The 21,033-nt window shown below is 37.1% G+C and overlaps 1 protein-coding gene across 7 annotated transcripts in view; it reads left to right on the top strand.

The window, feature by feature from the left end:
* Positions 1-21,033, top strand: part of BAZ1A (bromodomain adjacent to zinc finger domain 1A) — a 207,151-nt gene that overhangs the window by 97,358 nt on the left and 88,760 nt on the right. For all 7 annotated transcript variants that reach the window (XM_074290578.1, XM_074290574.1, XM_074290579.1 and 4 more), the window contains one exon: positions 10,712-10,990. In XM_074290578.1, the coding sequence (XP_074146679.1) occupies positions 10,712-10,990 (279 nt within the window). The remainder of the gene's footprint in view (positions 1-10,711; positions 10,991-21,033) is intronic.

Genomic DNA, 21,033 nt, shown 5'->3' with positions numbered 1-21,033 from the left:
CTCCTGTGGGCAGGACAGCACCTTTAATCCCTAACGCAAACCGCCCCCTCCCACCACTGACCCTCATCCTCATTGGCTGAGAGTCTTACATTCTAAACGCGAGATCTATCCATGAAATTGAACTTGACCAATAAGTACATAGTTGCCCATATTTGGATGAAATAGGGAGATGTCATAGGAGGGGAAGGCAATGCCCTTCAGAGTCCTTCAGGCCTACTCGAACTCTGAAGTAGATGAAGCCTTACTCGATTTTCACAACTGTCTTGAAAGATCTCACCTCATCTCATTCAGTCCCTCCTCTTATTTTGTACACTGAGATCTCTTCAAATTTTTTGTAACATAATTTCACATTCCCTATTAATTCCTCACTTCCTTCTGATTCCTGTTTGCCTTGGGCCACTGGCTCCACCCTTACCCTTTTAACAGCATCTATTTAACAGACCCTTCAGCTTTCTCTTCCAACCTGATCATTCCAGATGATGAGTTTTGGACAATTCTGGTTATTAATCTGATCAAACAAGGGATGTAGATAGGGAATAATATAACACCACTAAGAGCTATAAGGCCAAACCAAAGGAGCTGCTTCCACCAGCTTCCCAAACCAGGACCATCAAGAAGTATTGAACAGTGAGGTCCAAGTCTGTACAGGAACATGAGCAAGTTTCCTAATGTTCTTAGTGATTTCCTTCACTAGATTACCATTGTTATCAATCTCTATACAACATGTGGATAAATTTAGTTTAGCACAAACTCTCCCTTCCTCAGCCAACAAATAATCCAGCACAAGTCTATGTTGTAAAACAGCCGCTCTGGTTTGAGTAGCTTCATCAGCCAAAAGATCTAGTGCCTCAGCTGTCTGATTGGTGATAATCTCTACAACTGCCTGAAGCCTAATTATCCTGTTCAACATGTATATTGGAGTTCTGTATCCCCAACTTCCATCTTGAGCCCAAGTCGCTGGCCCATACTCTTTGACTATTCTTTCTGGAGGCCAGGCCTCACCCCAACCATTTGCATCTCCAGTCCAAGTGATGGAGGTATCTAAACTCCGTTTCTCCCTTCCCAAATCATCATACAACTGAATCCCTAAATATTGGTTTGCCTGTTAGGGAAGAAAGAAAAATCTTGGCCTTATTAGTCCAATATAACAATTCCCTGTCCAAATGAGAGGCAGGTGGTTATAGGCAGTTAAACCACAGATCCAATAATGACCCTTTAGAGCAGGTTGTTCCCTTGGAAATATGTCTGAGCTATTCCTTGTAAAAGGGTAATATTGTTGGTCTCTCATCCCTAGGGGGCTTCCCCCCACAAAGGGGTCATACTGGCATTTCCATAAACCTTGCTCTTTTCTCCAACTACAATTGGCAACTGGCCACTGGCCTGTTAGATTAGAGGTACTCCAAAATGTGGAAAACAGAGTCCCATGTTGCCCGGGTGTCCCTGGGGTGACATTATTGGTAACTGTACCCAATGTATATGTTCCTTTTCCTCTTATTCTCTTTTATACATCTTAATACATCCCATTCTACTTCATCACACTCAGCAGTAGTGACTTGTTGATAGCAATATCCCTGCTCTCCTATTTCTGGGAGAATATCCAAGGTACAGTCTTTCTAGTCCTTCCCACACTTCAATTGAGGATTCCTCCCCGTATCCCGCCAATATTTAGACATTTTTGTACAGTCAATTGTGTTTGGCCTCAGGTCTGTTCTCGAATAGGTCCACTCACATACACTAATTCCCAGCTTCAAACCTTGTCCTGTCTGATTTAAGCAGTATTTCCCTTTCCTATCTTCTGTCAATGACCACTGATGTTTCTCTTCTCAATTCCGGAAACCGGTCCCATTATGAATTTGGGATCTGTTGCTAAGGATTCAGGCTGGGCTTAAGGGGACAGGTACCCATGGCCATTGGTTCAATTGTTGGGATCCACCACAGATCCAACAATTCGATAAGTTAAATGTGCTCCCTATATTCTGCATGAGCAGGAGAAATTGGTTCTCATCTCTAGAAGGTCATAAGGAAATAGATAAACCCAAAGCTTAGGGAGAGCCTCACAATGTTCAACTATTATAACACCGTGAAGTTAAGGTGAACTTCCCAAAGGATAATATATCAAATCACAAACAGGCAAAGAGACCCAAAGTAAGAAAAGAGAAGTCATACAGTTACAATGCACTGGATTCAGAATCAGTGTTCCCATTCAGTGGAGGTCCCCTCCTCTTATGTAATTGGAGGTCTCCCCTGTCTTCAACTGTCCACTCTGATAAAGGTGGCGCCACAGGTCCTTTTGTCCTGGTGTGGTGTGTCCAGCCTCGTTCCTGAGTGTGAATCGCAGTATCTGAGGTCAGTATCACTTGGTAGGGTCCGTCCCAGCACGGGAGTCAGCTTCTCGTCCTTCCAGGAACGGATCAGCACCCAATCACCAACCTGAATTCTATGAACAGGGAAACCTAGAAGTCTGAGCTATTAGCCCTTTTTGTTGAAGTCCTTGCAAATGTTCCAGCAATGATTTCACATATCTCTTAACAAATCCTTAGTTTCTAAAATAGGGTCCCAGTCTCCCTTAGGATAAGCCTGGAAAGGATGACCATACAATAATTCATAAGGTGAAAGCCCAATATCTCTACGTGGCTTGGTCCTGATTCTAACCAGAGTGAGAGGAAGGCATTTCGTCCAAGGTAGTTGGGTCTCTAAAGATAACTTAGTCAGCTGCCATTTTATTTCTTGGTTCATCCTTTCTACTTTCCCAGAAGAGGGAGGATGACAAGGGGTATGGAGATCCCAAGTGATTTCTAAGGCCCTAATCAGATTCTGCAATACCTGGGCAGAAAAATGTGTTCCCTGATCCGAGTCTATCCTCTCCACCATTCCATATCTAGGAATAATTTGTTCTAATAAGACCTTACTTACTGTCTAGGCAGTTGCTCGGACTGACGGGAATGCCTCCACCCATGAGGTCAGATGGTCCATTATGACCAGCAAGAACTCGACCCACTGGTGGCAGCTCAGTAAAGTCCACCTGGATGCTTTGGAATAGTCTGATTCCAGGAGGTCGTCCCCCTTTTGGAAGCTGGCGTTGGGCAGCCCTGTTAGTCCTTCGACAAACAAGACAACCGTCCACCAGTTGTCGAGCCATAGTATATAGGCCGGGGGAAACATACCTTGTCAGTATAGCATCACACAGGTTTTGGACATCCCAATGGCTGGCCTGGTGCAGTTGCTGAAGGACTTGCCTCATACTTGCTTTGGTCAGTACCTCTCTGCCGTCAGGTAAGAGCCATTGTCCTTCCGAGAGGCTTTCTCTTTTTCCTCCTGAGTAAAACTAGGAGAGGGTAGACTAGGGGGAAGTACAGGTATCAAAGCCATTATATGAGAGATTTCCTGATCTCCGGCTCCCTTGGCCTCCCGGTCTGCTAATCTATTTCCCCTTACCTCAAAAGAATTTCCCATCTGATGTCTCTTTACATGTATTACTGCTATATTCCTAGGAGTCAGAATATTTTCTAGTATCTCTCTGACTAGTGTATGATGAACCAGTTCTTTACCTTTACTGTTTACAAATCCTCTTTCCTCTCAAATACATGCACTACACCCCAGGCATATTTAGAATCAGTATATATATTCCCATCTTGGTCACACAATAATTTTAATGCTTGATTTAAAGCATACAATTCACAGCAATTCACAAGTTTGAGCAGACCAATGGGCAGGTAGACTGCCCTTGGTAACAGTGTAAGTTCTAACAAACCCATTTCTTTTCCCATTTACCATCCTAGAAGAACCATACATAAATTCTAAACAAATATTTATCATAACCTTGTGTTGATAACAATAAGGAATTTGTCCCAATGAGTTTATATCCAAGTAGATCTTTCATAAGTGAACATTATTCATACAAATCAGTTTGTTTTTAAAAACATCCAATGCAAATACAATCATATACAGAATGTCTAATGACACACAAGAGAATTCAAGAAGTTTTGATAAGAGATTCCCATTAACTTGTAATGGGAGAGACATTCTGCTATTCTGAAACATAAGGTCTTATCAAGTATTCTGATAAAGAGGCAGGGGGGGGGGGTTTGGCAGAACTAAGAGGCAAGGAAACTGAGGCAGGACTGAGTCAGGACAATAATTCAAAGTTAAAACATAAGCCAGCCAATCCTAGTCTAGCAAATTTTCAGCTAGAGTCTCCTGTAAAGGCCTTTTGTCTCTGCAGCCTTCTCCAAACCCCGCATCTGCTAAAATCAGGTGTGTCTAGCTAGTGGACAGGTAAAGAGCTTTTTCAACTTTTTGCAGCCTCTCCCTTATCTGTAGAGACAAGAGAGCGAGACAAAAGGAGACCTTTCGTCAATCGCAGCAATTCTTAAAAGAATTGTGCCGAGCATAGAGCTCTAACAACGATCCAGGCCAGAAGCAGCCTGGATGTCCGCTGCAAAAAAGAAAAAAAATCTTTTACCTTTTCCAGAGTTCCATTCAGTACCCAAATTATGTCTATTTTCGAGGTCCTTCATCAGGGAACCAAAATGATGAGGTAAGCAAAGAGTAAGTAGTTTCCAATTAGGCCTGAACTGAAATAAGACATCAGTTTTTCCCAATTTTCTGACCAGTTGAAATCTCAGTTTCCCTCCCCCTCTGTTTACAGAAATTATCATATTATACACAACAGACTAGTAAATTTCCCAAAATAGCAATAGTCATACAGTTTTATACAGCAATAGTTCTGTTCTCCAGGGGACAAAAAGGAAGCAGGATTAAAATTATGATCTTGGATTATGGAGCATTCTTTTCTAATAGTATTGCCTCATGTTTCAACACTCTGGAATCTGTGAGCCATCTCCCAGCCCTCTAGATTTAATATTGTTCTAACTTGAATACCCCTTCATTTCATTTTCTCTGCATATTTAATAGGGGATTGAGTGTCAAAAGTTCTTTCCCCACCATGATCATGCAAAACATGAAAAACGCATCTGAATATAGATCTATAGTCAGGAACTTGGGATTGGGGTTCCAGAGATTGACAGCTTCGTCTCAAAAAGAAAGGCAAAGTGGGAGCGGTCCTAGCAATGTATATCTCACTGACCACTTAGCTCTGATTACAAACATAAGAGGAAAAACCAGGGGCATGATTTAAGGCAGTTTTACTTCAGGTAGCTGTCCTAATTTTAACCATCCCACCTCCAGATGGTGGAGTTTAAGGACCTATGCAAACAGTTATACCTGAATTCAAAACTCCAAGTAAATACTAGTCCCCAAAAGATTTTATCTAAATGTAGGCTGTTCCTTTAAACAGTAGAAATAATTAATATCTAAATCAGCAAGGAGGTGCAGTTATTAAAAACAAACTAACAAACAAAAAAAAACCCCACTATACTTAATGGGAGGAGGGACCTCTCCACGTGGTCACCCTTCCCCCACACCACCATGCTTCCCGACCCAATATATCATAGCTCCATTTAAACTATTAATTACTTTTACAAATCAATCTTTCCTGTCCCGTCTTTAAGTAAATATATATGTATATATTTTTAAACTTTACACTTCAATGTTTGCACGTAACTGACCCAAATTTCATAAAACTTAATACATGCCCAACAGAGCTGACAAATACTTAAGGCATAGCTCAGTTACAAATTACCCAATACCTCTAGCAAACATACCATCTAAGTAGGGAGATACAACCACAACCTCCCCTAAGTAAGCTACCTATGTTTTAACTTAAAATCCCAATCACAGCTTTAAATTCCCAATAATATAAAACTACTTTGCCATCACATTGAAAACAATGAACTTCACTAAATAGCGGTTTCTTTCCCCGGGCCCACATGGCCCTGCTGCAGTCAGGACATGTGGGAGGAAGAGGAAGGAAGCCACCATCTTCACTGGCTCAATCCCACAAACTTCCCCATGTACAGGGTTTCTGATCCCAAATGGGATCTACTAACAGCTATTTCTGGTCTGCTGAAACGACCCCTGCTTCAAAAGACCTAGTTCTCCTCCCCGCCTGAAGGCCCCTGGAAGGGCTAATGGAATTAAATCCTCTCAGGTCCTTCCCTTCAGGTACCATTTAATCCTTTTGGCACCACCAGTCTGCAACAAAACAACAATACCTTATCCGCTTTTTCTTGCTTTTTATTTTTCCTCATATTTTGGCAGTTTGTTCCAATTACTTAATTTATCTCCCAAGGGAATATCTACCGGTATCTTATGATCATTTTTCTCATTTCTCTCCGTGAGGGCTGGCTGGGACTAGGCCACACCCATTGAATTTGGAAGGAGTTTAACAGACTCCTAAACGCCCAAACACGCTAACCGTCACCGGTTAACTCAGTCACCCAGGAAGGCCTAGCTCTCTTCCTGTCTACCGTCTACAGCCCCCTCCAGAACCTATAACTAGACTCAAGGGGCTTCACAGGACGCTTACCTCTGGGTTGCTGCGCAACAAATTACTTGACTGATCTGTCCTCCACCAACCGGTTGGGATTTTCACCGCGGAGTTTCCGTTGCTTTTCTCTGAGTCTCTACTTCGGGTCCACTCTACGTCAGGGAGCAAGGAGAAGCCCCTGGAAGCTGGCGGGCTGCCTAAATCAAGGCAGGGCGCCATCCCACTAGCACCCAGGAGTTCACTTACTCACCGAGTAAAGGATCCCGGACGAGCCCCCAAACTGTGTGGTACGGAAATGGTGAGGGAACACCATTTAATAAAAAAAGCTGGAGAGAGCTCTAGAGAAAAGCAAAGTTTATTGTACATTCTCGCGAGAAGGGCGTTCCACTCTTCGAGTAGACTATCGAAGAGAGGAAGCGCCTCCTGTGGGCAGGACAGCACCTTTAATCCCTAACGCAAACCGCCCCCTCCCACCACTGACCCTCATCCTCATTGGCTGAGAGTCTTACATTCTAAACGCGAGATCTACCCATGAAATTGAACTTGACCAATAAGTACATAGGTGCCCATATTTGGATGAAATAGGGAGATGTCATAGGAGGGGAAGGCAATGCCCTTCAGAGTCCTTCAGGCCTACTCGAACTCTGAAGTAGATGAAGCCTTACTCGATTTTCACAACTGTCTTGAAAGATCTCACCTCATCTCATTCACTAGGAATAGAACAGTTAAATATTTTTGTACATAAAAATTCTGTTCTTTAGTTAGTGGTAAAGTGGATCACAGGATAGCTGGGCCATATAAATCTCCAGAAATGCATTTGTTTCCTGGATCTTCTCTAGCATTTGCTCTTCTCTTTTGACATTTTTGCTAGTGAAGTAAATGTGAGGGAGGATTTCAAAGTTGTTTAAATTTGTTTTTCTAATACTGATTTAGGGCATTTCTACCTGATTGTTGATAACTTGGATTTCTTCCTTTGAAACTTTCTGTTCGAGAAATGGCTCTTAGTAAAATTTTTATTTATATCTTGGATATGACACCTTTATCAGAGGAATTTGCTACAAAGATTTTTTTTCCTCCTTGTTTATCTCTTTCCCTCCTAATTTTAATCACATTCTGTTTGTGAAAAATCTTTGTATAATTAAAAATTATTAATTTATTTTGTGATCTTTTTTTTGGGGGGGGTCATGAATTCTTCTCCCATCCATAGAACTAAAAAGTACTTTTGTCCTTGTTCTTCAGATCGTTTTATGATGTGACCCTTTATAGCTGGATCATGTATATATCTGGAGCTTATCTTGGTATATAGTATGAAGTATTGATCTAAACTTAATTTCCATTAAGATTGCTATCTGATTTTAATTTTTCTAGGAGTTTCTGTCAAGTAATGCTCTCCCCTCCCCCAATGGGTTTTTGAATGAATGGAAAATTATGCTATGTTTGTTTCTATATGTTGTATAGCTAATCTATTCCACATTTCTTTTTTCATCTATAACAAATTGGCATTTTATGCATCCTAACCTGTGGGATTCCTTCTGCCTCACCTAAAATGAAAGAAGAGGGTGAACCTTTTATTCATAGGTCACTTCCTCTGAGCATGTGATAGCCCTTGGTTCTCCAAGTACCTATTATAGTCCTGAGAAAGTGACTTCTTCCTCTTGTTTACCAAGCTACTGTTGATGTCTAACTCATGTGCCTAGTTATTTTGCAGTATTGGTAAAGATCTCTTGTTTCTTCCAGACTTCTGGTCAGTTTTCCCAGCACTTTGTCTAGTGTGATTTCTTACTCTAGTTGTTTTAGGATTTTGGGGTTTATCAAATACTAGGCTACCTGTGCTTCTTTGCTCTGTATATTGTACATCGTCTGTTCTACTGATAAAATACCTTTCTTAACTAGTACCACATCCGCCAGATGAGTACTGCTTTGAATTATAGTATAGTTTGAAATTTGCTACTCCTAAGGACCTTTTCCTCCTTTCTTGACCTTTTATTTTTCCAAATGAATTTCTATGTTTTTTCTAGTTTTGTAAAGCAATCATTTAATTGCTATTATTAGTATTTCTAGCACACTATATCAAGTAGTATTTTTTTTAATTTGGATATTAAGCAGTCATTGAGTTCTGTTCCTTTTGTCTCCCATCCCACCTCCTCCCATTTACACCTTTACTCATTTCCCAGTAGACAAAATTTTGGCTTCATTGGAATTTACTCCACTTTATTTTAGGTCTTTAAGTGGTAATAGTGGATAGAGTACTGGGCCTAACGTCTGTAATTTGTAAGTTTATATGTGGCTTCAGATACTTAGTGGTGGCATTGTGAATCCAGGGAAAGTCATGTAATTTCTGTTTTCCCTCAACTGTAAAATGTGGATCATAAAAACAAACACTGTATTGCTGAGAGGACCAAATGGGATAATATTTTAGAATGCTTAGTATAGTGCCTGGCATGAAGTATGTGATTTTTATTCTCTTTCCCATCTTCCCTTCCCTTTCCTTCTTCTGGTTCACTACATATTCATTTTTCTTTTTAACTTTTTTCTGTTAGGAGGATTATATAGTTTCCAGGAATAATCATTACACATTTATTAACCAGAAATTAAATTTAAATTAACCAGAATATATTAATATATTAGGAAACAATTTTTTTTTTTTTTTTTTTTTTTGTAAAGAGATTAGGAAAAATAGCACTATTTACGAGAAAATATGAACTGTTCTGCATTGTAATCTGTGGAGTAATACTATGATTTGGCATACTGGGAAACATGTGAAAATAAGAATTTCAGTATAATTCATATAGCAAAAATGTTTTTGCTTCTAGAACAGAACTCAGAAGAAAGCAAAGTTGATTTTCATTTCAGATTTTGAATGGAGAGGCGGGGTGGGGGTGGGGGAGGCTATGGAGAGTGAAGTAAGAACTAGGCTTTTGATTTCTTCAGTGTCTGCTGCTGTACTACTTGGAGTCATTGAGCCTTGCCCAAAAGGCTCTGGGTGGCTATTGATTTCTTCACAGGTCTATAATTAGCTAGTCTGTATCAAAATCAAGACTTGAACTCTTGAAAGTTGAGGGTGTCCTGATTGATGAGGGAGTAAAAGCTCATTATATCAGATCCCAGACATCATGCTATAATTCATGCTTTCTGTAGTCTGCCTTTGACTTGATATATGATCTGATTTAATCAATGCTCTATAGCTTTTCTTATCTCACTACCTGTATTAGACCTTCTTTTCCCTCCATGGGACAGTTAATCCACTTTATTTTGAAACTTGATTATTTGGGCCTTGATTGGTCCTAGTTGGTGAATGAATTGAGTAAGTAAAAGCTCACCTAATTTGTTATTGCCTATGACTAATATTTCAAATGTCATTTACTCTGGGCATCTAGATGTGTGCCTTGACTCTTACTCTGTCTTTTCTTCTAGCTTGCATCTTCTTGCTCTCAAAATGATAATAAAATCCTGGAAAGGATGTTATATTTGCCACTTATGAGTAATCCTTAAGTCAAAACTGCATTGTTATCACTCCCTTTATATGTTATGTCTTCCTCTTAGAAAATAAACTTCTTGAGAAAGGAGTTTCTATTTTTTGTATATTTAGTACCAGTTCCTAGCACAGTGCCTAGTAAATACGTTCTTATTACATACTGCTTTCTATCTTTCTGACTTGTTAATTTCAAAACTATTATTCTAGCTATTCACTGATTCCTACCTACATGGTTTCTATCTTGTTGAATTTGTTATTTATAATGTCATAGGAAATAAGATCAAGTTCTAATTATAAATAGTTGGATTTATTATTTATTTTTTATTTAGAATTTTTTTTCACAGTATATATGCATGAGTAATTTTTTTTTATAATATTATCCCTTGTATTCATTTTTCCAAATTATTCCCCCCCCTCCCTTCATTCCCTCCCCCCTGATGACAGGCAATCCCATACATTTTACATGTGTTACAATAAAACCTAGATACAATATATGTGTGTAAATCCAATTTTCTTGTTGCATGTTAAGTATTAGACTCCGAAGGTATAAGTAACCTGGGTAGATAGACAGTAGTGCTAACAATTTACATTCACTTCCCAGTATTCCTTCTCTGGGTGTAGTTATTTCTGTCCATCATTGATCAACTGGAAGTGAGTTGGATCTTCTTTATGTTGAAGATATCCACTTAGTTGGATTTATTTTAAGTATAAACGAAATTCTAAGGGGAAATGCTGAATTGTTTTGACTTAACATAAATTTTCTTCAGAGGTAGCATGCTGTATGTATTATTAAAATGAATGTATTCTTAGAATTCTGTATAATTTCTTTTTCTTTTTTTAAATTGCAGTGATTTTTTTGAACGAACTATTCTGTGTAATAGTCTTGTGTGGAGCTGTGCTGTAACTGGCAAACCTGGACTCACCTATCAGGAAGCCCTTGAATCAGAGAAAAAAGCAAGACAGAATCTTCAGAGTTTTCCAGAACCACTAATAATTCCAGTTTTATATTTGACTACTCTTACCCATCGCTCAAGACTACATGAAATTTGTGATGATATCTTTGTTTATGTCAAGGATCGATATTTTGTTGGAGAAATTGTTGAAGTAGTTAGGAACAATGGTGCAAGGTAAAGTGTTTTGGATGTAAATATTTTTAAATTGTGTATTATTCTATTAATGACATACTCTGTGTTATAGTTCATAATTGGCATTTAAATGCTCATTTGTTATTGATTAAATTTGATAAACTTTTAATTTGCATACATTTCTTGGGTCAAATATTTTCTTTATAGGCTTATAATATGACTTTCTTTGGGGAGATTTTTTTTCTTACTATTTGACCAAATTTCTTATGGGACTCAGAGGATTTCTTTTAAATTATATGATTTATCTTAACGTTATGTAGAAAACATGCTATAAATTACAAAATATGAACTATCAACGGTTGGAAATTTCTAAAAGCAATCATATTTATGCTATGAAATTTTAAAATTTCCAAACTTTTCCATTTCTAAAATATTTAAAAAGTCCAAGTCTAGAAAATAATATTCAAATAAGATACTAAAGTAAAATTCCAGTTGTCAAATAAATATTCTAAAGTTCATCAAAATGTCACCCCTCAAAATAATTTAGACGTCATCAAAATGGAACACTAAGATCTTTACAAGGTATTTCTTTCTTTATTTTAATTTTATAATTATAATTTTTTGAACATTACATATGCACGGATAATTTTTTTACAGCATTATCCCTTGTACTCATTTCTTTTCTGAATTTTCCCCTCCCTCTACCCCCTCCTTTAGATGACTGGCAATCCCATATATGTTACATGTGTTATATACAGTATATCCTAGATACAATATATGTGTGTAAAACAGAGTTTCTTGTTGCACAGTAAGAATTGGATTCAGAAGGTAAAAGTAACCTGGGTAGAAAGACAATAGTGTAAAAAGTTTACACTCAATTCTCAGTATTCCTTCTCTGGCTGTAGCTGATTCTGTCCATCATTGAACAACTGGAACTGAATTAGATCTTCTCTATGTCGAAGATATCCACTTCAATCAGAATACATCTTCATACAGTATCGTTGTTAAAGTGTATAATGATCTCCTGGTTCTGCTCATTTCACTCAGCATCAGTTTATGTAGGTCTCTCTAAGCCTCTCTATAATATTCCATAACATTCATATACCATAATTTGCCCAGCCATTCTCCAATTAATGGGCATCCATTCATTTTTCAGTTTCTAGCCACACAAAAAGGGCTGCCACAAACATTTTAGCACATACAGGTCCCTTTCCCTTCTTTAGTATTTCTTTGGGATATAAGCCCAGTAGTAGCACTGCTGGATCAAAGGGTATGCACAGTTTGAAAACTTTTTGGGCATAGTTCCAAACTGCTCTCCAGAATGTTTGGATTCTTTCACAACTCCACCAACAATGCATCAGTGTCCCAATTTTCCCACATCCTCTCCAACATTCATCATTATTTGTTCCTGTCATCTTAGCTAATCTGACAGGTGTGTAATAATATCTCAGAGTTGTCTTAATTTGGAACACTCTTTCATGTGAGTGGAAAAAGTTTCAATTTCACTATCTGAAAATTGTCTTTTCATACCCTTTGACCATTTATCAATTGGAGAATGGCTTGATTTCTTATAAACTAAAGTCAATTCTCTGTATATTTTGGAGATGAGGCCTTTATCAGAACTTTAACTGTAAAAATATTTTTCCAATTTGTTACTTCCCTTCTGATCTTGTTTGCATTAGTTTTGTTTGTACAAAAGCTTTTTAATTTGATGTAATCAAAATTTTCTATTTTGTGATCAATAATGATCTCTAGTTCTCCTTTGGTCACAAATACCTTCCTCCTCCACAAGTCTGAGAGGTAAACTATTCTCTTTTCCTCTAATCTATTTATGATCTCATTCTTTATGCCTAAATCATGGATCTATTTTGATCTTATCTTTTTTTTTTTTATTAATTTTTATAATTATAACATTTTCTTTGACAGTACATATGCATAGTTAAATTTTTTTTTTTTTACAACATTCTCCCTTGTACTCCCTTCTGTTCCGAATTTTTCCCCTCCTTCCCTCCACCCCCTCCCCTAAATGGCAGGCATTCTCATACATATTAAATATCTTATAGTATATCCTAGGTACAATATATATGTGCAGAACCGAATTTTGTTGTTGTTGCTGTTGCAAAGGAAGGATTGTATTTGGAAGGTAAAAATAATCTGGGAAGAGAAACAAAAACAAAACAACAACAAAAAAAAATGCACAGTTTACACTCATTTCCTTTTCTGGATGTAGCTGATTCTGTCCATCATTGATCAATTAGAATTGGATTAGCTCTTCTCTATGCTGAAGATATCCACTTCCATCAGAATACATCCTCATACAGTATCATCGTTGAAGTGTATAATGATCCCCTAGTTCTGCTCTTTTCACTCAGCATCAGTTGATGTAAGTCTCTCTAAGCCTCTCTGTATTCCTCCTGTTGGTCATTTCTTACAGAACAATAATATTCCATAACATTCATATACCATAATTTACCCAACCATTCTCCAATTGATGGACATCCATTCATTTTCCAGTTTCTAGCCACTATGAAAAGGGCTGCCACAAACATTTTGGCACATACAGGTCCCTTTCGCTTCTTTAGTATTTCCTTGGGATATAAGCCCAATAGTAGTATGGCTGGGTCAAAGGGTATGCACATTTGGATAACTTTTTGGGCATAATTCCAGATTACTCTCCAGAATGGTTGGATTCTTTCACAACTTCTCCAACAATACATCAGTGTTCCAGTTTTCCCACAGCCCCTCCAACATTCATCATTATTTGTTCCTGTCATCTTAGCCAATCTGACAGGTTTGTAGTGGTATCTCAGAGTTGTCTTAATTTGCATTTCTCTGATCAATAGTGATTTGGAACACTCTTTCATATGAGTGGAAATAGTTTCAATTTCATCATCTGAAAATTGTCTGTTCATATCCTTTGACCATTTTTCAGTTGGAAAATGGCTTGATTTCTTATAAATTAAAGTCAATTCTCTGTATATTTTGGAGATGAGGCCTTTATCAGAACCTTTAACTGTAAAAATGTTTTCCCAATTTGTTACTTCCCTTCTAATCTTGTTTGCATTAGTTTTGTTTGTGCAGAAACTTTTTAATTTGGTATAATCAAAATTTTCTATTTTGTGATCAATAATGGTCTCTAGTTCTCCTTTGGATACAAACTTCTTCCTCCTCCACAAGTCTGAGAGGTAAACCATCCCATGTTCCTCCAATTTATTTATGATTTCGTTCTTTATGCCTAAATCTTGGACCCATTTTGATCTTATTTTAGTATGTGATGTCAAATGTGGGTCCATATCTAATTTATGCCAGACTAATTTCCAGTTTTCCCAACAGTTTTTGCCAAATAATGAATTCTTATCCCAAAAGTTGGGATCTTTGGGTCTGTCATATGCTAGACTGCTATAGTTTGTCCTGTGAACCTAAGCTATTCCACTGATCAACTAGTCTATTTCTTAGCCAATACCAAATGGTTTTGGTGACAGCTGCTTTATAATATAGTTTTAGATCAGGTTAGATCAGGCCACCTTCATTTGATTTTTTTTAAATTTTTTATTAATTCCCTTGAAATTCTCCACCTTTTATTCAAAATATGAATTTTGATATATTTTTTTTAGGTCATTAAAATAGTTTCTTGGGAGTCTGATTGGTATGGCACTAAATAGATTAATTTAGGGAATATTGTCATCATTATTATATTCGCTCGGCCTATCCAAGAGCACTTAATGTCTTTCCAATTATTTACATCTGACTTTATTTTTGTGGCAAGTGTTTTGCAATTTTGCTCATATAATTCCTGACTTTTCTTTGGTAGATGGATTCCCAAATATTTTATACTCTCGACAGTTGTTTTGAATGGAATTTCTCTTTGTATTTCTTGCTGTTGGATTTTGTTGGTGATGTATAAAAATGCTGAGGATTTATGTGGATTTATTTTGTATCCTGCAACTTTGCTAAAGTTGTGAATTATTTTTAATAACTTTTTATTAGAATCTCTGGGGTTCTCTAAGTATATCATCATATCATCTGCATAGAGTGATAGTTTGGTTTCCTCCTTACCTACTTTAATTCCTTTAATCTCTTTCTTGACTCTTATTGCCAAGGCTAGCATTTCTAATACAATATTGAATAATAATGGTGATACTGAGCAGCCTTGTTTCACTCCTGCTCTTACTGGGAAAGGTTCCAGTTTATCCACATTACATATGATGCTTACTGATGGTTTTAAATATATGCTCCTGACTATTTTGAGGAAAAGTCCATTTATTCCTATCCTCTCAAGTGTTTTTAGTAGGAATGGATGTCAGATTTTATCAAATGCTTTTTCTGCATCTATTGAGATGATCATATAGTTTTTGTTAATTTGATTATTAATATAGTCAATTATACTAATAGTTTTCCTAATATTAAACCAGCCCTGCGTTCCTGATATAAACCCTACTTGATCATATTGTATTATCCTGGGGATGATTTTATGTACTCTTTTTGCTAATATTTAAGATTTTAGCTTCAGTATTCATTAAGGAGATTGGTCTATAGTTTTCTTTCTCAGTTTTCATCCTACCTGGTTTAGTTAACAGTACCATGTCTTGTCTCATTAAAGGAGTTTTGTAGGACTACTTCATAACCTATTTTTTCAAATAGCTTATATATCATTGTGGCTAATTCTTATTTAAGTGTTTGGTAGAATTCACATGTAAATCCATGTGATACTGGGGATTTTTTCTTAGGGAGTTGATTAATGGCTTGTTCTATTTCTTTTTCTGAAATGGGACTATTTAAGCAATTTACTTCTTCCTCTGTTAATCTGGGAAGCCTATATTTTTGGAGGTTATCATCCATTTCACTTAGGTTATCAAAGTAACCCATTATTGCTCTAATTTCCTCTTCATTGGTGGAAAGTTCCCCCTTTTCATTTTTAAGACTAACAATTTGATTTTCCTCTTTCCTTTTTCTGATCACATTTACCAAAGGTTTATCTATTGTTTTTTTCATAAAACCAACTCTTAGTTTTATTTATCAATTCAATAGTTTTTTTACTTTCAATATTATTAATTTCTCCTTTTAATTTTAGAATTTCAAGTTTAGTATTTGGTTGGGGGTTTTAAATTTGGTCTTTTTCTAGCTTTTTAAGTTGCAAGCCCAATTCATTGATCTTCTATTTCTCTTTTTTATTCAAGTAAGCCTCTAAAGATACAAATTTTCCCCTTATTACCGCTTTAGCTGCATCTCACAAATTTTGGTATGATGTCTCATCGTTGTCATTATTTTGGGTGAAATTATTGTTTCTACAATTTGCTGCTTCACCCAGTCATTCTTTAAGATGAGATTATTTAGTTTCCAATTACTTTTTCATCTATTTACCCCTAACTTCTTGTTGAATGTAGTTTTTATTGCATTGTGATCTTAGAAGAAGGCATTTACTATTTCTGCCTTCCTGCATTTAATTTTGAGCTCTTTATGTCCCAATATATGGTCAGTTTTTGTATAGGTTTCACGAACTGCTGAGAAGAAAGTATACTCCTTTCTATCACCATTCAGTTTTCTCCAAAGATCTATCATACTTATTTTTTCTAATATTCTATTTACCTCTTTAATTTCTTTCTTATTTGTTTTGTGGTTTGATTTATCTAATTCTGAGAGTGCAACATTGAGATATCTCCCACTATTATAGTTTTGCTGTCTGTTTCTTCTTGCAACTCTCTTAACTGCTCCTTTAGGAAGTTAGATGCTATACCATTTGGTGCATATATGTTTAATATTGATATGGCTTCATTGTCTATGCTACCCTTTAGTAAGATATAGTTTCCTTTCTTATCTCTTTTAATTAGATCAATTTTTGCTTTTGCTTGATCTGACCTAAGGATGGCTACCCCTGCTTTTTTGACTTCATTTGAAGCATAATAGATTCTGCTCCAGCCTTTTACCGTTACTTTGTATCTCCCTGCTTTAAATGTGTTTCCTGTAAGCAACATATTGTAGGGTTCTGATTTTTGATCCAGTCTGCTGTCTGCCTCCGTTTAATGAGAGAGTTCATCCCATTCACATTTACAGTTAAAATTACTGTATTTCCTGCCATTATGTTATCCCCAGATTATGCTTTTTTCCCCCCTTGTCCACCCTGAACCCCTTCCCTAGTATTAAACTAATGGGCCCCACTTGTGTCACGCAGCCCTCCCTTTTTAGCATCCCTCCCCCCTCCTTTTAAATCCCTTCCTCTTTCTTATACCCTTCCCTTATTACTCCTTTCCTTTTCCCTTTTCCTCTCCCCCCTTTTAATGAGGTGAGAGAGAATTCTCTGAAAAACATGTCAGTTATTTACTCTTCTCGCCAACTCTGATGAGAGTAAGATTTGCACAATGTTCCTATACCTCTCTAAATTCCCTCAGATATGATAAATTTTCTTTGCCTCTTCCTGGGGTGTAGTTTCCCTCTTTTTATCTCCCCTTTTCTTCCCCATTTTCTGACAGTATCCCATTTCCATTTCTACTTCCTTTCTTTTTTTTTTTTTTTTTTTAATATATCAGTAAGATCAGATTATACATGTGGACTTAATGTATATCCACCAAAAAAATACAGTTCTCAAGAGTTCCTTTTACCTTTTTCTGCTTCTCTTGATTCTTGTGGTTGGAGATTAAATTTTTTGTTTAGATTTGGTTTTTTTCTTAGAAACACATGGAATTCATCTGTTTCATTAAATGTCCATCTTCTTCCATGGAAGAAAATGCTAAACTTAGCTAGGTAGTTTATTCTTGGCTGCATTCCAAATTTTTTTGTCTTTCGGAATATCAGATTCCAGGCCCTTCGATCCTTTAACGTGGATGCAGCCAGATCTTGAGTATCCCTTATTGTGGCACCTCGATATTTGAATTGTTTTTTCTTAGCTGCTTAATATTTTTTCCTTAGTCTAATAGTTCTCCAGCTTGGCCACAATATTCCGTGTAGTTTCTTTTTAAGGTCTTTTTCAGAAGGTGTTCCATGAATTCTTTCAATGCCTATTTTACCTTCTGGTTCTGTTACCTCTGGACAGTTCTCTTTGATGATTTCCTGTAAAATAGAATCTAGGCTCTTTTTTTATATCATAATTTTAGGGAAGTCCAATGATCATCAGATTATCTCTCCTAGATCTATTTTCCTGGTCTTCCAATTTTCCCAGTAAATATTTGATGTTATTCTCCATCTTTTCATTTTTTTGGTTTTATTTGTTTGATTCTTGGTGTCTCAATGAATCATTCATTTCTATTTGTTCAGTCCTGATTTTTAATGAGTTATTTTCTTCATTCGCTTTTTTATTTCTTTTTGTATATGTCCAATTGAGTTTTTAAATGAGTTATTTTGCTCTATGGAAATTTTTTCCATTTCACTAATTTTTTTTTTTTTAGTGAGTTATTTTCTTTTTCCCATTCACAGATCCTACTTTCATGTGATTTTTTTTTTAACCTTTTCCAATTTACAAATTTTGTTTCCCTGCATTTCCTGTGAATTCTTTATCTTTTCCATTTAAAATTTCAGGAAGTTGTTACTCTCTAACATAGCTTCTCTTTCCTTTGCCCATTTATCTTCTAATTCTCTTTTTATATCTTTAATAGTCTCTTCTAGGAGAGAGTTATGTGATGGGGGCCAGGTAACATTTCCCTTCAGGGCATTATCTGGAGACTCTGCTGTTAGCCTCCTTGGGGTTGGAAACCTGCTCTTTTTCTGTATAGAAGCTGTCAATCATTCTCTTCAATTTTTTACTCATTTTTAAAAACCTATGGGGTCTGCCTTCAGGGAGATAGTTTGGAAAGCAGCTGTTCTATGTAAGGGCTGCAAAAGTACGAGGTTGCTCTGGGAGAGAGTTCCCCCCCCTCCCCTCACCGGAAGTGATTCAGAGCTGGTTAGCATGGCTGGACTGAGGGAGTGCCCAATGAAGAACCCCTGCTGTATGGCCTAGCGACTGCCCTGAGGCTAGAGGCTGAACAGTGCAAGTGTCACAACCCCAGGCCAAAGCCCCCCAGTGGGGCTGTGGATATTAGCTGCTGACTGGCCCCGGGGCACAGACGGGAAGTCAGGGAAGCACAGTTGCTGCTGTGGAAGTTTCGCTGCCTCAGGCCAAGCCCCCCACTGTGAGATTAGAGGCTGCCCTGAGCTGTGTCCCCCCCACTTCCTTGCAGGTTCTTAACTGCCCCAAGGAAAAGCCCTGGACAGTAGAAGGCCGCTTTAGGCTGTGCCTCAATCTGTGCTGAGTCCCTTCCGGTTTGGGGTAGCTATAGGCAATTTCTGGGGATTTTTTTTTTTTTTTTTTTAAGTGGCTTGATTTCTCTGCTGATCTGTTGTTTTGCAAGCAGAGTAGAGCTAGCAGAGTATGCCAGAGTCCTCTGTCTCTGTAGCTTTTCTAACCCCAGAGGCCTCGTCAGCCGGATCAGCACAATATGCTAGCCTTTCTTTAATCTATCACTATCTGCCACTGGTCTTTTTCTCCACCTATCAGTACTGACCTTTTCTGATGAAATTCCAGATTTTCTTCTCTCTCTCTTTTTTTTTTTTTTTTTTTTTTTTTTTTTGAGGCTGTGGTTAAGTGTTTTGCCTAGGGTCACATAGCTTAGGAAGTGTTAAAGTGTCTGAGACCAGATTTGAACTCGGGTCCTCCTGAATTCAAGGCTGGTGCTCTATCCACTGCGCCACCTAGCTGCCCCAAGTTCCAGATTTTCTTTGGCTGGTAAATTGTATTTCCAATCTTCGTGGTTTTTACCAGTATTTGAGGCTGAATTAAATAGTTGGTATTTAGGGTAAGAGAGAGCTTAGAAATTCGCGTTTATCTTCTCTGCCATCTTAGCTCCACTCCCTTTACAAGGTATTTCTGGAAAAGACTGAAGTCTAACTACTATCTACAAGACTACAAGAAAAGAATAACTTAGTTCATATTTTGTAATTTATAAAATGTTTTCTAACAGCTAGCTTTAAGGTAAATTGTGTATACATTATTCATATCAATATATAGATGAGGAATCTAAAGTTTAGAAGTTAGGTAACTTGATTAAAATTGAATAACTTGAACTTGGTTATTATTTCAAAAAACAGTCTTAGCTTGAGAAGTTTGTGAACATTATTTTTTAAGTGTGAGTATTCTTAAAATTTTTACTTTGCCTACCATGTTGTTCTAGATTTTCTTCCTTTCCAACACCCTGTTAATTGTCTAGGAAACTTGGTAGAAATTCAAAACACATGTAAGTCTAGATTTGTGCTACATGAAAAGTGACTTTTCAAACATGCTTGAGCATGCTTTAGTTTAAAAGTACAATTAACTTCAGCCAGTGCACCTATTTCTGAACCTCTCACATTAAAAAAAAAAATTGTTGTTTTTACTGGGACATTGTGCCACAGGATTGTAGATAGCTAGGTTGTGCCACAGCATTTGTAGATAGCTTTGCTGACAGTCTAATTGCTTGATAGGTCATCATTGAAAAGGAAATTGGGAATGCAACATGGCTAGGTTATCTTAAGGGAATAAGACCAGGTCACAGAGACAGAAATTTCAGTTAAGTTCCACAAGCTGTTACCTACTATGTGCAAGACATTCATAGACCAAGAACATCTTATCTGATGGTAGTATGACAGTATCTCAGTTTCATGTCTCTTAATAATCAGTTGTCAAAGCAGAATTCTTTTGTTGGAATTTTCAAGAAATCTAATAGAGTTTTGGAGTTGCATCATACCTCATTGAGGAGAGAAAAATGATGTTAACTCCACTGAATTAAATGCTTTTTTATAGTTAATAAGATACTGGATTTTTTTTTTTTTTTGGTTATTTTTGTTTTGTTACTTCTAGTAGTGTATTTTGCAATATTATTTGCTTCAAGTTCCATAGCACTTCAGAATTTCCTAAAGTAGGATCCACAAAGAAATAAGAATTAAGCACAAAAAGAATTCCAGATGTCTAGATTTCAACCCAATTCATAAAGCTGGGCCATCCCACCAACAATGAACTGAACAGAATTGAACAGGAGGAGAGTAAGCTAAATTGCATTTGAAAAATTGTGTTGTGCTATTAATGACCCCAAGCTTCCATAAAAGAAAAGCACTTAAAAAAAAATACCTCCCCCCCCCCA

This window comes from Sminthopsis crassicaudata, chromosome 2 (genome assembly GCF_048593235.1).
Source record: "Sminthopsis crassicaudata isolate SCR6 chromosome 2, ASM4859323v1, whole genome shotgun sequence".
NCBI classification, from domain to species: Eukaryota; Metazoa; Chordata; class Mammalia; order Dasyuromorphia; family Dasyuridae; genus Sminthopsis; species Sminthopsis crassicaudata.
This window is presented reverse-complemented; position numbering and strand designations above follow the sequence as displayed.